Raw genomic sequence first — 15000 nt, 5'->3', positions numbered from 1 at the left:
TAATTTCTTTTGGTATCTGTAGCACTTAATGTTTAAAATTAACCTAAGAGTTAAGCACAGGCCATTCTTGACACTATTACGTCCATGAACGCAATTATAGACGCCACGGACAACACCCGTTCCTGAATAAGACAAACCATTAACGGTAATTGACCTAATGTTTGTATTAAAGTGTTCAAATTCCAATCTCGAGGCTTTAATTAAAACAAAACAAAATAGAAAAAATCTTACACTAAGAACGTATCATCTTATAAAATGCTCTTATGAAATAACAATATATACCGACATGTAAATGTACGTTAAGAATATATATGTTAAAAGTCTACTGGTAATCAAGGATAATGATAAAAAAAAGTAATATAGTATGATATGACTGACATATCTGGGAAGTTTTATGAAAGGACGAAAGAATTTCCTTATGAGTTTTTTTCCTGATCATTAATTGTTGGATTTTGATTTGTGCATATGTATGTGTGTGTGTGTAAATATATATATATATATATATATATATATATATATATATATATATATATATATATATATATGTATGTATAGATAGATAGATAGATAGATAGATATAGATAGATAGATAAAGAGAGAGAGAGAGAGAGAGAGAGAGAGAGAGAGAGAGAGAGAGAGGGAGAGGGAGAGGAGAGAGAGAGAGAGAGAGAGAGAGAGAGAGAGAGAGAGAGAGAGAGAGAGAGAGAGAGAGAGAGAGAGAGAGAGAGAGAGAGAGAGAGAGAGAGACAGACAGACAGACAAACAGAGACAAACACGCATTGGCTATTACTATTCACGTATGATGCAATTTTATGTTTCCTCTATTTAAATCATGGTTATTTGCTTATACTGTGAATAGTGACTATGGGAAATACCAAAAACATTTTGTACACTTACAAGAAACAATTTTCACAGTAACATATTAGTTTCGGACAATGACCTTACAGTAATAAGAATTTTTTTTTTTTACATATATGTTCCGATTTCGCGATCTACTTCCATTCGCGCTAAGGTATCTTTACACAGGTAGATCCACTCAATCTTGATGAAAATTCTAGTTGGCAACTTCTGAGCTTATCACCTTATATATTTTTATTTTTTATTTTTATTGATTTATTGATTTATTTTACCCATATTGGTAAACCATAAAAAAACAAATAATACCATAAAATATCCCACAAATTGTTAGGGTAAAAAAGGGAGCTAATGACATCACCACGTTTAGCCAATAAGAGTGAGCCTTGAGATATCAGATGTAGCTAGATATATAATTTGTATAATTTCTTATATTGTTATACTTACCAGAAATAAAACCAATATTTCCCTCCTATATTTACGGTAACTGACAGTTCTTTACCATTAAAAGTCATCAGAATACTCATAAGAAAAAATAAATTTCGTTTTTTGGGTTCAATAGGCTAAATGGAGGTGGAGCTACCTGGTTATATGCACCTTGGCTCGCGTTCGTCCGCCGCCGACAGTGACCATAAACAAAACAAAACAAATGAGTCGGCGTAGGGAGGCGCAACGGATGCCGGTTTCGCCTCTGGGGATACACCTGGGAGACTCCCGTTTCTGGTGTGTCAAATACGTCGCAGTCCTTCAGTAACAGGGCTAAAAGGATCAAAATTGTCATCTATCATTTCGTTGAAAGGAACTGCGTGAAGGTCATGTGGATCGTATCGGCATGCATGGCATGTGTGTGACGCTCCTGTGGGCTGAGATGATGGTCGCTTTTGCTATGAAATAAAACAAGTACATTTTACATACATCAAGCGAGTCGTAGCAAAGGCGTGTATCTTCCTCTGGCACGAGAGACAGCAAGGCCAACAGGATTCGGAGCCGCGGGTCCTAGAAATTCCAGTTTGAACATTTTTTCCTACTATTTTGCCCAGCATAGCATTTATTATATGTATAGAAACTCTTGGTTATCTGCTAGTAAATCAACAACACTTTGGTTTTTCTGTATTGTTTCCAGTAATGAAGAAAATGTCATGCATTTTATGTCATGCATTATGGTTTCTGTCTATATTAAATTCTGAGTTTAAAAAATTGAGATTGGTTCACTCAAAGAAGACAGATTTCACGAAAATCTTATGTAGCAGTATGTTCTCTATAAGTTATTACGACATGAGTTACTTTTCTAATACTGAACCGCGCGAACGGTCTTTGTTATTCATCTCCATTCATGCCTTATTTCGCAGTTGTATTTAGTTTGTCTGCGAGATTACATATGCTCGGCATTCGAGAACGGTTTCTTCCCTTGGACCCGGATTTGAAGATGGTTTTGCAGGCTAAAGTGTCCAAACTTTCACATATAGAGGGAACAACCAAAATGTGTGATCCGGAAACACGGTCGTTTTTCTTTCTTTTTAATCTTTTCCTTTTTTCTTAGTATTCCGGATTACTTAAATCCCTTGGATTTTTTCAAATGAATCACCCAGTCTGGGGTGGGAATGTTTACATGTGCACTCGTCCAAGATTACGAATCTCTTAAAACTGTATATATTGAAGATACAAACAGCTCACGTGTACAAGATAATGCAGTAGGCAACGTAATCTGTTCTCTAAACAGCTAAAATGTTAACCCCTTGTGAGGAAGTAAAAAAAAAAAGAAAAGAAAAAAAGTGTGTGTGTGTGTGGTGTGTGTGTGTGTGTGTGTGTGTGTGTGTGTGTGTGTGTGTGGTGTGTGTGTGTGTGTGTGTGTGTGTGTGTGTGTGTGTGTGTGTGTGCATTATATATATATATATATGTATATGTATATGTATATGTATATGTATATATATATATATATATATATATATATATATATATATATATATATATATATGTATATGTATATATATATATTTTTTTTTAATAGCCGAATATTTTTTAATTGTAAGCTACATGTGCGCATTGATAAACTTGATTTTGGATCGTACTTGTTACGGGGGGAGGGGAGGTATGATTTAATTTTTGGTATATTATCGACAGTGGTTATACAGATAAGCAATGGCCTATAACTGTATGAGACCTCAAAAACTTGTTGAAGCCATAAACGATAAGCGTAATAATAGTGATGGTTGTTAATAGTTATTGCATGTTGCTATTGTTATTAATACTGAGTTTTGACATCAGATTGAAAATTATATCGAATACAGAAAAAAAAAAATCAGCTTACATTATAGGAGCAATAACCTGATAAGAAAATCGGTAAATCAGGAAATGACGCACTTACGAGATTTTATGGTTTTATGGTTTCAAACCCACGCGCACGCGCACGCACACGGACACATACCCATACCCATCCGCACACGCACACGCACACGCACACACTTACTCACACACTCACTCACTCACGCACTCTCTCTCTCTCTCTCTCTCTCTCTCTCACACACACACACACACACACGCACGCACGCACGCACGCACGCACACACACACACACACACACACACACACACACACACACACACACACACACACACACACACACACACACACACACACACACACACAGTCATACCTGTAAGTGTGCAAGCAGAACCCACCTTAGTATAGTGGGTCACAGATATTTAAAGGTCTGTTTTTAAAAGGCAACGCGCGTTCACGGATCGGCCGAATATAACGAGCAAAAAATTAGTGTGGCCGCAAGCAGAGTCCAAGCACATGCACTGAATATTGTCCTGAGTGCGAGATGCGTGACCTTCATGCGTTCGGAGCCTTTCCTTGACCTTCCCTTTCCGTCCCCCACCTGCCTGTTCTGCCTTGCCGAATAAGGTCCCCCTATCCTTAACCTATTTTCTTAGCCTCGCATTCGATCCTCTGTTTAAGGGCTAATTATGTTTTGCGCAATTCTTTGCTTTTGAGTTCCCGTTTTATCTTCCAGTCAAAACAAGTCTGCCTGTTTAAATATGTTGCCTTATGTTATTTCTTCTTTCCAACTTGTTTAAATAGTTTTAGTATCCGACGTGATTCTTACAGCCAGATTGCACACTGTTGAAATGACCTTGCAATATACAAAATTATTGTTGCTTCTATAAATCTTGCAAAAGTCGTGTATTTGTCACTTTTGTTCCCTTTTTGACCCACCATGGCCTCCCTGTGGCCAAGACTCTTTCGCCCTCCTCATCGTCCGCTTTGATGTTTGTTTTGATACTTTTTCTCGTGTTACTGTGCGCCTTGTTCGTATGCCTATCCATCCATGGGGTTTCGCACCTTCTCCGGTATTTATTTATTAACTGACTTTTATTTAAATGGCTCATCAGTTTGGATTAAACTCAACAGCCTGATCTAGTTCTGACCTGCAGTTGGGGTCGTCGCCTGCTCCTCTCACCTCGTTTCCGTCTCCCTCCACCTTTGGGAACACCTTGACCGTGCTGTCCGCCTCCACGCTGCCCACATTCCACTTTCTCCACCCGCCCTTCCACTTTACTCTTATCTTCGCCTATTTTCTCATCTTCCCGGATTTCCGTTTTGTGCTTTTGCCTCTTCTTTTTTCTTGGATTCTTGTTTTTCGTGCCATTACTTTCTACGGTCGTGGGAGGAAGAAATGTAGGCGGGATTTCCTTACACTTTCAGTTCTTGGCTGGCAGAAAGACGTGTCACTTTCCCTATCTTTTATATCTTACATGAGATGCGTAGATTTGGCACTTTCATTTTCTTTTATATTTTGCGTGAACTACATAAATTACAGCTACTTTCATTTCGTTAACCATACTTCTTACTTATTTTTTTCTTTTAATTTTGATTTTCTTTTTCAATAGAAAATTCTTAAGCTGTGAAAGTGAAACATTTAGGACCTGATCTTGATATATTTTCAGTGTTAGGCCCTCCTGTGACGTCACCCGTGGGTTATCCACTTAGCAAAGCCTTATTCACATTTCATCCTTCCACCCGCCCGCCGCCTCCACCCGCATCCTGCTGTGGTTAAGGGCTTCTTCCTCCATATATCGTGATTTGGACAACAAAAAATTAATTATCTAATTTATTAGATGAAACTACCCGTTAATTATCACGCCCTGATCCCTTTCTTCTTCCCTTTGTTCCTCACGCCCACTTATCTCTCCACTTGTCTCATCCTCTCGACATTCATCACCCTCCTTCTCACCCTACTTCCATCTATCGTTCATCCTTCTCTCACCCTCCCATCCTTCTCTCACCCTCCCCCCACCCTTCTCTCACCCTCCTCCCACCCATCGCTTACCCTCCCGCCCACCCTCCGGCCCCATCCCCCCACCCTCTCTCCCTCCTCCCACCTCCTCTCACCCTAGAAGCGGTCGACCCCAAAATCGGCATCCGGGTGTTCCGTCCACATCCTGGCGAGGGGGGATGGGATTTCCCGGAGAAGGCCTGGTAACTGCAGCAAGACGCCAAGATCGTGTCTTCGGTTGCTATTGTTTGGGTTGCAACTCACATAAAGGAGTTTGTTTATTTGCATTTTTTTTTGTGGCCGCGACTTCATCATATGCATTATTGATTGTTTTTTTTCTTTTACCTTTGGTAATCTTTTGCCACAAGCTAACGAACCTGATTTGATATGTTTTCCCTCACTCCCGCTGTTGTTGGCATGCTTTATTTATCTATTTATTTGTTTTGTCGTTGTGTTGTTCACTAAAAACAATCCTTGACAATGTTTGTTTTCCGTATAACCTTTATTGTGTTGCTAACTATAGAACTTGCTTTAAAGAAACAAAAAAGGCTAAGCATGCTTTGAGGCACCGTCAGGCATTAGGGCGTATGGACGTGCGTATTAGCCGACTGCGCATTTTTTACACACCTCCGCTCGTGATTTAACAGCTTGTTCGAAATTCGTCGCGGCATTGTATAGCTTAATGAAACCATCAACAATTGAAGGTTTTTATTACGAAGTTTTTATTTAAAAATTTTAAGGCAGTGACAAATACATCTAGTTCAGCAAAGCACCGCAATTTGTTACTAGCAGGAACCTTATTGGGTTCTCCAAACAGAGCAGATCCCCGATGACAAACATGACACACAGGATGTCGACAGCGGTAAATAAATAAAAGGGCCGAGTTAATAAAGCTGGTGTCAACGCAGTCCGAAACAGCTAATATAAGAAACAGCCCGACCGGCCCTCTAATATACACAGCGCGGTATCCTTGTCAACATCGCAGCCACCCACGTCCAGGCCGACATGCTAACACATATATCAAACACCAACGAGTCGGAACATCAAGGGGACCCACGGCGTTCGGATGTGGCGACGAAGGGCACGGAGGTCGACCGAAGGGCAGTGGAAGGACAAGCGCGAATGACGAGGAAAAACGTGAAAAGGAGGAATCCGAGGTAGTGGATAAAATTTAGAAGTTAGCAGGACGAAGTTGGGCAGATGGAGTTTGTTGAAGAATCGGGCGAACGGAAGTACGAAATCGATGTGGGATGGCGAAATGAATGAAGTGTCAAGATCAACTGGTTATCGCAGCGTGGGTTGAAAGCATGCTTGAACTTCCTCGGTGGCGTGAGGTGTTTGTTCTGGCCCATTTCGCTCCTTCATCCTGAAGTCTGATCTCTTCTCCTTCCGATAACCAGTCAGCACTCTATCCCTGTCACAGCCACATCCCTCCTTCTAATCCTTGCATCCTTCTAATACACCTGGACAGCATATAAAGAAAATATTTTGTAGGGTAATCGTTTTTCAGGCCAATATTTTACCTCGTCTCGGCAACGTTGAAAGCAGAGACCGTAACAAAAATCAGAGGGAATTTAGGTCACTACATTTTTCACATCCGGTCATCTTATGATAAACAGTCTCCATACACATATATTTACATATTGTATATATATATATATATATATATATATATATATATATATATATATATATATATATATATATATATATATATATATATATATATATATATATATTATTGTGTGTGTGTGTGTGTGTGTGTGTGTGTGTGTGTGAATGTGAGTATGTATGAGTATATCCATGTGTGTGTATGTGTGTAAATGTGTGTGTAAGCAAATTTTAACAAGAATAAAATAAAAAGAGAAAATAAACCAAATCAGAGCCAGAGGGATGCCACAAACGTTCCCACGCTGAGAGGTGCGGGGCAAAGGATCTAACATGTGTTCTAATGCATTACATTAGTGTCATAAGTATATTGTACCACGCTGATTACCTACAACACGCAACATATATCGAAGCGACAGCTCCTCGCCCTTCCTCTTCAGTGAACTGCTATGCACCAACCCACAATGAATTTACCCCTCAAAAGAGAGCCAGCAGAAAGAAGAACAACCAGCACTACCTCCTTAATAACCCAACATCATCACCGTTATCATCATCAACAAAAGCAACAACAATAACAATGATAAAAACAAGAACATCATTATCATTAAAATCACCAACTACAGAAACTATAACAATAACAACAACGAAAAACAACTACAACAACGACGGCAAACAAAACTACAACAACAACAACTACCGCAACAACAACCTCAAATAACTGGTCTGTACCTATCCTGGCAAGAGAAAGGTAGAAGAAGCACGAGAGAGAAAGTGATGCAGTAGCAGGCGAGGCCAGACGCATGTCATACCCTAGTACCTCGTCTGCTTTGTGCTTCTTATGTGGAATAAGCCCTGCCATCGCCTCCTTTCTTGTGATGGGCTAATTCTGTTATGGAGTTGTCTGCAGCATTAGATAAATTGTGTGCATCTATTTTATTGCTATTATCTCATATATCGCATCTTAAAAGATTCATATGAGTGATCATTTTAATTTTAAATAAGAAACTGTAATCAGCTTTTCTGTTTTAGTTCAAAAAGAAAAAAAATATATTAATAATAATCTCATTTGCAGTCAAAACACTTGGATAGGTGTGCGGCGGGATTATTTGATATCCATGACCGCTCCCCTGTATTGCTTACAACGCCTCGGTGTGTTCTGTGATAGACTCACTCGTTTCGAACAAAAGCTTTCAGGAAATCCATATATGTATATATATATGTATGTATGCATATATATATATTATATATGAATCGCACACACACACACACACACACACACACACACACACACACACACACACACACACACACACACACACACACACACACACACACACTTCACACACACACACACACACACACACACACACACACACACACACTTTCTGTGATATCAGAAACACAAATCTGAGATAAAAAGAAAATATAAAACCCCAGTTTCTTTTCATTTTAGGCCAATGAAAGCACCAGTTTCATAGTTTCTCTTAGTAACTTTCATTTCTAAATGCTTTTGTTCGTACCAGGGAAGTCTACTGTACGCATTACCGACCGCGCAAGTATATGAATATAAATATGCACTTTCTAGGACTTTACATGTGGGGCTGCAATTGGCGCAACGATGAAGCATGAAGACAGAGCGCAGGCCATGAAGTATTGGGAATGGGATGGCAACGACCTGAAGCGCCCATCGTACACTGGGAACAGACGCTTGTCATATCTCACGCTGTTTTCCTTTTCTTACCTCTGCTGTTTGTTTGTTTTTGTTGTTGTTTGTATGAGTATTATTATAATCATTATCATTATGATTTTTATAATTATTATCATTATCGTTCTTGTAATTATTATCATGATTATCATTATCATTATCATCATTATCCTTATGACTATTATAATTATTATTATCATTATTGTTGTGATTATTGTCTCATTATCATTATAATTATCGTAATCAATATCGTCATGAAAACGATGATGATCATCATCGCCATCATCTTTGTCAACATACTATCCCGGGTTGTTATTCTTACTGAACGACAACCACTGATATTGATTTTATTGCAACGAGAGATGGTAAAGAGAGCACTGCTTCTGATTTACAGGTAATTACGTTGTCAACATCAAGGCCGTCATCAGACCTCACTTAATCAACTTTTTACTGACGCATGTTTTGCGGACCCGGCATGAATCACTTGCCACTTGCGTAAACAAAAGGTATCTTGTTTGAGTCGCCCCCTTTCTATATGCTATCCCTATGTATATTAGACGGCACAATAGTAAATCAGCATATTTTGATTTGTATGCCGTACCAAAGACTGGAATAAAATTAAATTAGTCTCTAAAAATTAAAAAGCTTATTTTTATTTTTCTTCGGTACCAAGCATTGCGATGAAATTAAATTAGTCAGTCTACAATACAATCTTAGCTAAACTTCTTTTGATTTGTATTCGCTATCAAGTATTGAAAGAAAATGAACACTTTTCTCTTCCCGTCTGTGCTCTCTTGATACATCCGGCATCAAGTCTTATCATGACATATGTGACAGCCTTAAGACGACAGGTCCTGCTGCCGCCGTGACATGTACGCGCCATGTCCGGGTTGTTTGGGTTTTTCTGCAGTTTCTTTTTCAAGGACTTTAATTCCAGTGCTCAGCTCAGATGAATGAGTTTACGTCATGCACGGATAACTCCTGGCGTATTTACCGATAGAAATCAGTGTATACAAGAGTTGAAATTTCGTCTTGTAAAGATTACGTTTTTCTTTTGAAAAACAACAAATCTTAAGCACCAGAACTTGCTAAACATAGAAAACACACTAGTTCTTTTTTATAAGTTTTAAAACACTAGCACTCGCTGGACTTGCGGTACACACCCGATCTTTCCATCGATGGTAAAAGTATTTAAAACTCCTGAGGCTATGGGAAAGATCTCGGAAACTCTCCTGAGTTACGTTAGGTAACTTCGTGTGAAAATATTCCACAGTTTCCGAAATCTCTCCTGAAATATAATTCTTACTCTTACTAAACGAACACCCATAGTCAGTTTACAACGCTATTTTTCATTCCATTAACTTATGTGAATGTGTAGCTGGGGCTGCGTGTGTGCGTGCGCGTGTGGTTGCACGGGGTTGTATAAACAAGTGTGCAAGCAAACAAATGCCCCATTTCCCAGGAATTCCCTGGCCGTGTGGAAAGAAAGTATGGGGTCACTCCCATTGGAGCGATGGTGAAACTCAAGAGGGCAAAGCCACTTGACTCTTCGCCACAGTGTTTCTCCTCCTGTTTCAGAGGCTTCGAAGAATCGCTTGACCACTCGTCGGGGGTCGTTTGGCAGTGCCATAAGCTCGTGTTATGGCCAGGGACACGGGGGTTTCGGTCTCGTGTTGTTTTCTTTTTCCTTTTCTTTGAGCTTCGTCTTCTCTTTCTTTTTTATATTTTTTTTCCTCGTTTTTTCTTCTCATGACATTCTGTCTTCCTGTGTGGTTGTCTCTGTTTCTATCGCTTTCTCCGCATTGTGTACAGAACTAGAGCGAGGGAGAGAGAGGGAGAGGGAGAGAGAAGGAGAGGGAGAGGGAAAGGGAGAGGGAGAGAGAGGGAAGGAGAGGGAGAGAGAGGGAAAGGGAGGGAGAGAGAGAAAGGGAGGGAGGAAGGGAAAGAAAGAGAGAGAAGAGAGAGAGAGAGAGAGAGAGAGAGAGAGAGAGAGAGAGAGAGAGAGAGAGAGAGAGAGAGAGAGAGAGAGAGAGAGAGAGAGAGTGATAGTGATAGTGAGAGTGCGACTGAGAGAGAAAGTCGTCACGGATGTTAATGTATTTCGATCTTCAATGCTACTCCTGTGAGACATTTACATCGTACGTCCATATTATACAAACCGTAGAAAATAATGAAGTTTTCGTCATCGGAAGCTCAGTGGGTAACAGTGATTCATAGCAGTGATTCATGTGCTACCCATGTCCCCGTCCCTTTCCTCCTCGTGATGTGTCAATGCAACACTTTCCCGCCGGTGCTTCTCATCCGCTCTCTCCATGCATCACTTTCTGTGACCGACTTTATCGTCATTTGTTTCTCTTTCCAATCTCTCATTCTTCACTGAAAATATAATGTCTTTGTTTTTATTTATTCTTTTTTTCTTTTATTTTCTTTCTTTGTTATCATTTCTTTCTCTTCACCTCCGCTTTCTCTCCCTGTATTCATTTTCTCTTTCGAACACACTGGATCCGCCCCAGAGGACAGCTTTCTTTAACTTCCAACCACATATTCTGTAGTCTTCACTTCTTGTCTTATTTATTGTACGCCCACTTTCACTTTCATTCGCATAGACTTACGCAATAGCTATGTACATTTTCCCTTTTCATCTTCACTGGTAGCATGTGTCTATGGATTTTTCAACGTGAGATGAATCCTTATCACGCTGCCCATGATAACCAAGGAAAGAAAAAAAAAGCGCAGATAAAACACAGGAAATGACGAAGTATTTCCCTTCCACTAAAATCTTTATGATGTCAGCCTCACCTGTGTTTGTTGTTGTTGTCTATATGACTAAGTTATGGGGTCTTGTTTTGGGGTTAAACTATTCCAGGTTATTTACGGAGCTGCAGTCAGAAGAAACCCATTCATACGAGTATTTCTGTTCGCATCTTACCATTAGCAGGCACTTTCCAATCCCCATTGTCTGAGAAACCCTGTGATAATCCAAGAAATATTTACCGTGGCTTTCTGATGTTTTCCTCAGGTTTCTCGATTTCTCATTGGACTTAACCTATGAGCCACTAAATACTTTATTTTATTAGGAGACAAGTGATACCTTAATTTGAAAATTGCCGTTGCCCCTTAAGATGCAAACAAAATTTACCTCTTGACCTCCCTGTCTTATCGCAAACGGTTTATAGTAACTCACGAGAGCAAGTTAAAATACACTTGTGATTGTTTAATAACATCCACAGCTCAAAGGGATTTTTTACGTCTCTGTTTATTAAATTTCGTTTTATTGAGACCAAGGGTAGGAAGGTAAGACAGTTTATGTGCCTGCCGAGAAGAGGATCCTCTGACCTGAAGGGCCGATCCCTGAAAAACTTTCTCTTTCGCGGCAAAGAAAACGAGTGTGAGATGAGACCTTTTCCAGGAGTAACTCATGATTGAGGCTTTATAGAATTTAGATATAATAAACAAAGAACAAACATGCTCACTTACTTCAGGCGAATTTACAGAACATTTTTTTTTCTTTTTTTCTATCTACGCGTAAAGACTGACACCTGCAAATGGATAGCGACGTCGAATCTGTCCACGAAAAGTACAAGTACATTATTTCAGGTCTAGATTATAATGGAAAACAGTGTACAGAGATATGGTAGAATCAATCCAACTTTCAGCCCAGTTCGTAACCCTGAAGAGTAAACGCCCGGTCTACCCAATAAGGTACAGGTTTGCATGACTGCAGCTAGCGATGAAATAGAGAAAGCAGGTACACAAGGGATGAAAAACCGTTCGTTCTCAGTTCTTGCTAAATATTAATCCTATTCTTGACTAATTAGCCTTCTGCCGTTCTGATTTGCCTCATACATGTGTTGTAAGAAAAAGAAAATAGAAAGAAAAAAGGAAAGAAAGTAAGAAATAAAGAAAAAATATACATAGTTGTATACGTGTATGCATTTATTTAAGCAGTTCGTGTACTTCTGAATGTCAAGTCGGAGTAAAGCCTCCTTGAGAGAAGTAGTTGTAATACATGTACTGTGAACGTTTCCTGAGGGTATTATTATAAGAGAATGAAGGCCACCACTCCTCGTCCGCGTAGTTCCCAGCCTGTGGAGACTGCGGGCCGAGGGTAGATCAGGTTAGAGGTTGCTCCTTCAGCTGTTTTTATTATTCTTTTTTTTATGCGGGGTAACCTGACTGGGGAGTCGATATTTTATCCGGGTGTAACAGAGGTGACAAGTCGAAAATTATGTTATGATGCCTATTTTTTTATTATATTTTATTTCTATGGCTTGTGTATTAGGATTCTATGGTATGTATTTCTTTTAATGTACAATGTTTCATTAGGTTTTGAATTACTTTATTCTGTTTCAGATGTGGACGATCATCTTAATAGCGTCGTTTGCTGTGCTTGGGACATCTGCGGATATCGGGCCAGAGGTAAGAAAAAGAGAGAGAGAGAGAGAGAGAGAGAGAGAGAGAGAGAGAGAGAGAGAGAGAGAGAGAGAGAGAGGAGAGAGAGAGAGAGAGAGAGAGAGAGACGCTCCTTGGCAACTGTACCGCAAGCTCTTACTCTCCCTCCCCACATGCCTTACCTCATGATGCAGGAGCGCCTTCTCTTGTCACTTGCCATAACACGTGATTGCATGAAAATGCATTTTCCCTGTAGAATGTATGTAAACATGCCAATATCCTAAATATAACAATGTATTGCGTTTTTTCTCAAATGAATGAAAACGTCAATGCCACAAGCAGGTATCATGCATATTAAAGGAAGTTGAATACAGCATATGCATTTTTATTTCTTTTGGCAGCTGTGGCGTGTAGAAGCCCCGGGACATCACATAGCGGTGAGGGCGCTGGCAGATGAGGGAAATGTAGACGTCTGGGGTCACACACCATCCCACACCAAGGTAGGCAGGGCGACCCAAAAGCCATCCATACTTTACACTCTCGAATGCATACGCGGTTTTGAGAATAAAAATGACCTACTTTCCTTCTCGTCGTATTACATTGCATTAGAATATTACGCTAATGTTGCTCGGCAGGTTTTGGTTGAGGCGGAGGCCAAGAGCCGCGTGGCGAGGGCTCTGGACGAGGCCAACCTCAAGCACAGCGTTGAGGTCCCGGATGTCCTGGCGCTAGTGGAGGAGGAGAGGGCGCACATGCAGGAGAAGAGGAGGAAGCGCGAGTCAGGTGAGGCGGCCGAGAGGGGCGCGGGTGATGCTCATGGGCCGATTGGTCGAGCTGCGCTTCGCTGAATTTGCAGTACAATTTGAGACACGCAGTTGAACTCGCACACACATAAATACATGAATATATATATATATATATATATATATATATATATATATATATATATATATATATATATATATATATATTTTTTTTTTTTTTTTTTTTTTTTTTTATGTATATTATATTTTTATGTATGTATGTATGTTTACACACACACACACACACACATGTACATGTATGCACACATACGTATGCATATACATATACGTAAATATATAATAAGAGAGAGTGAAAGAGCGACAAATGCACATTGTACATGAACATTATTGCTGCTGTATTTTTTTCTTTAAAGGATTTGATGTCATTCGGCAGATTTTTACACGCTTATATGTGCCTGTATAAAAATTTAAATATACTTTTTTCAGTTGGAAAAAAAAATCAGCTAAATGTACTTGAAGTATTTCTACTTATCCCACAACATCGGAGGACTTCATCATACAACACAACACTACCAGCTTCCGTCTGTAAAATATTTCTTGTCCGTCTACAGAGCAGATGGACTGGACGACGTTCCATGACCTGGAAGACATCGAGGGCTTCGAGGAATGGCTGAACTTCACCTCGAGTCAGCTCGTGCAGATGGCGTCGGTGGCCAGGACTCTGGAGGGCCGCGAGGTCAGGCTGGTGAGGATCACCGACCCTTCCACGCCAGGACCTAAGAAGAAGATCTGGATCGAGGGAGGCGAGTATCAGCGCTTGAGTCTGATCGCAGTCACGGTGATGGAGACTCGCGTCTGCTTTTATTTACCTTTTTATTTACCTATTCTTTATTTTATTTGTGCATGTATTTATCTATTGTAAGCTATTATTGACGGTAGTGTTGAGTATTTTTTTGAGTTGTGAATATAGAATAAGATATCAGTGCATCTAACTGTGATAAACACATCCACAGGTATCCATGCCAGGGAATGGATCTCCCCCGCCGTGACCACGTACTTGATGCATCAGGTGGCAGTCAGTCCTGAATGGAGGGACATCTTGAAGGTCACCGAGTGGTACTTCGTGCCCGTCGCCAATCCCGACGGCTACGCCTACTCCTTTTCGTCACCCAGAGCAAGGTAGATGCACTTTGATGTGACAGTGTTAATTGCTGGTCCAAAACGACCAGCTTTTGATCGTGTATCTGTTTGATATGTAGTATTTATGGTCAGTTTCGTCAGATCACAATATGATTAAAAAATTGTCATAATTATTATTTTGTAACGTAATGTATTTTAGAATTGAGCAAATGTACGTCATTACACGCTTTACCCCAACAGACTTTGGCGGAAGAACC

General features: G+C 40.0%; 1 protein-coding gene across 1 annotated transcript in view; it reads left to right on the top strand.

Moving 5' to 3' along the window:
• The window catches only part of LOC119597464 (carboxypeptidase B-like), a gene marked incomplete at its 3' end in the record, with an annotated part of 29350 nt that extends 14350 nt beyond the window's left edge, over positions 1–15000 (top strand). Inside the window, 6 exon segments of the mRNA XM_037947039.1 lie at positions 12801–12866; positions 13241–13339; positions 13475–13622; positions 14215–14406; positions 14617–14782; positions 14984–15000. Of these exon segments, the coding sequence (XP_037802967.1) occupies positions 12801–12866; positions 13241–13339; positions 13475–13622; positions 14215–14406; positions 14617–14782; positions 14984–15000 (688 nt within the window).

Source organism: Penaeus monodon, chromosome 39, assembly GCF_015228065.2.
Source record: "Penaeus monodon isolate SGIC_2016 chromosome 39, NSTDA_Pmon_1, whole genome shotgun sequence".
In the NCBI taxonomy this organism is placed as follows: domain Eukaryota; kingdom Metazoa; phylum Arthropoda; class Malacostraca; order Decapoda; family Penaeidae; genus Penaeus; species Penaeus monodon.
The sequence above is the reverse complement of the archived record's forward strand: the minus strand, read 5'-3'. Positions and strand labels throughout refer to the sequence as shown.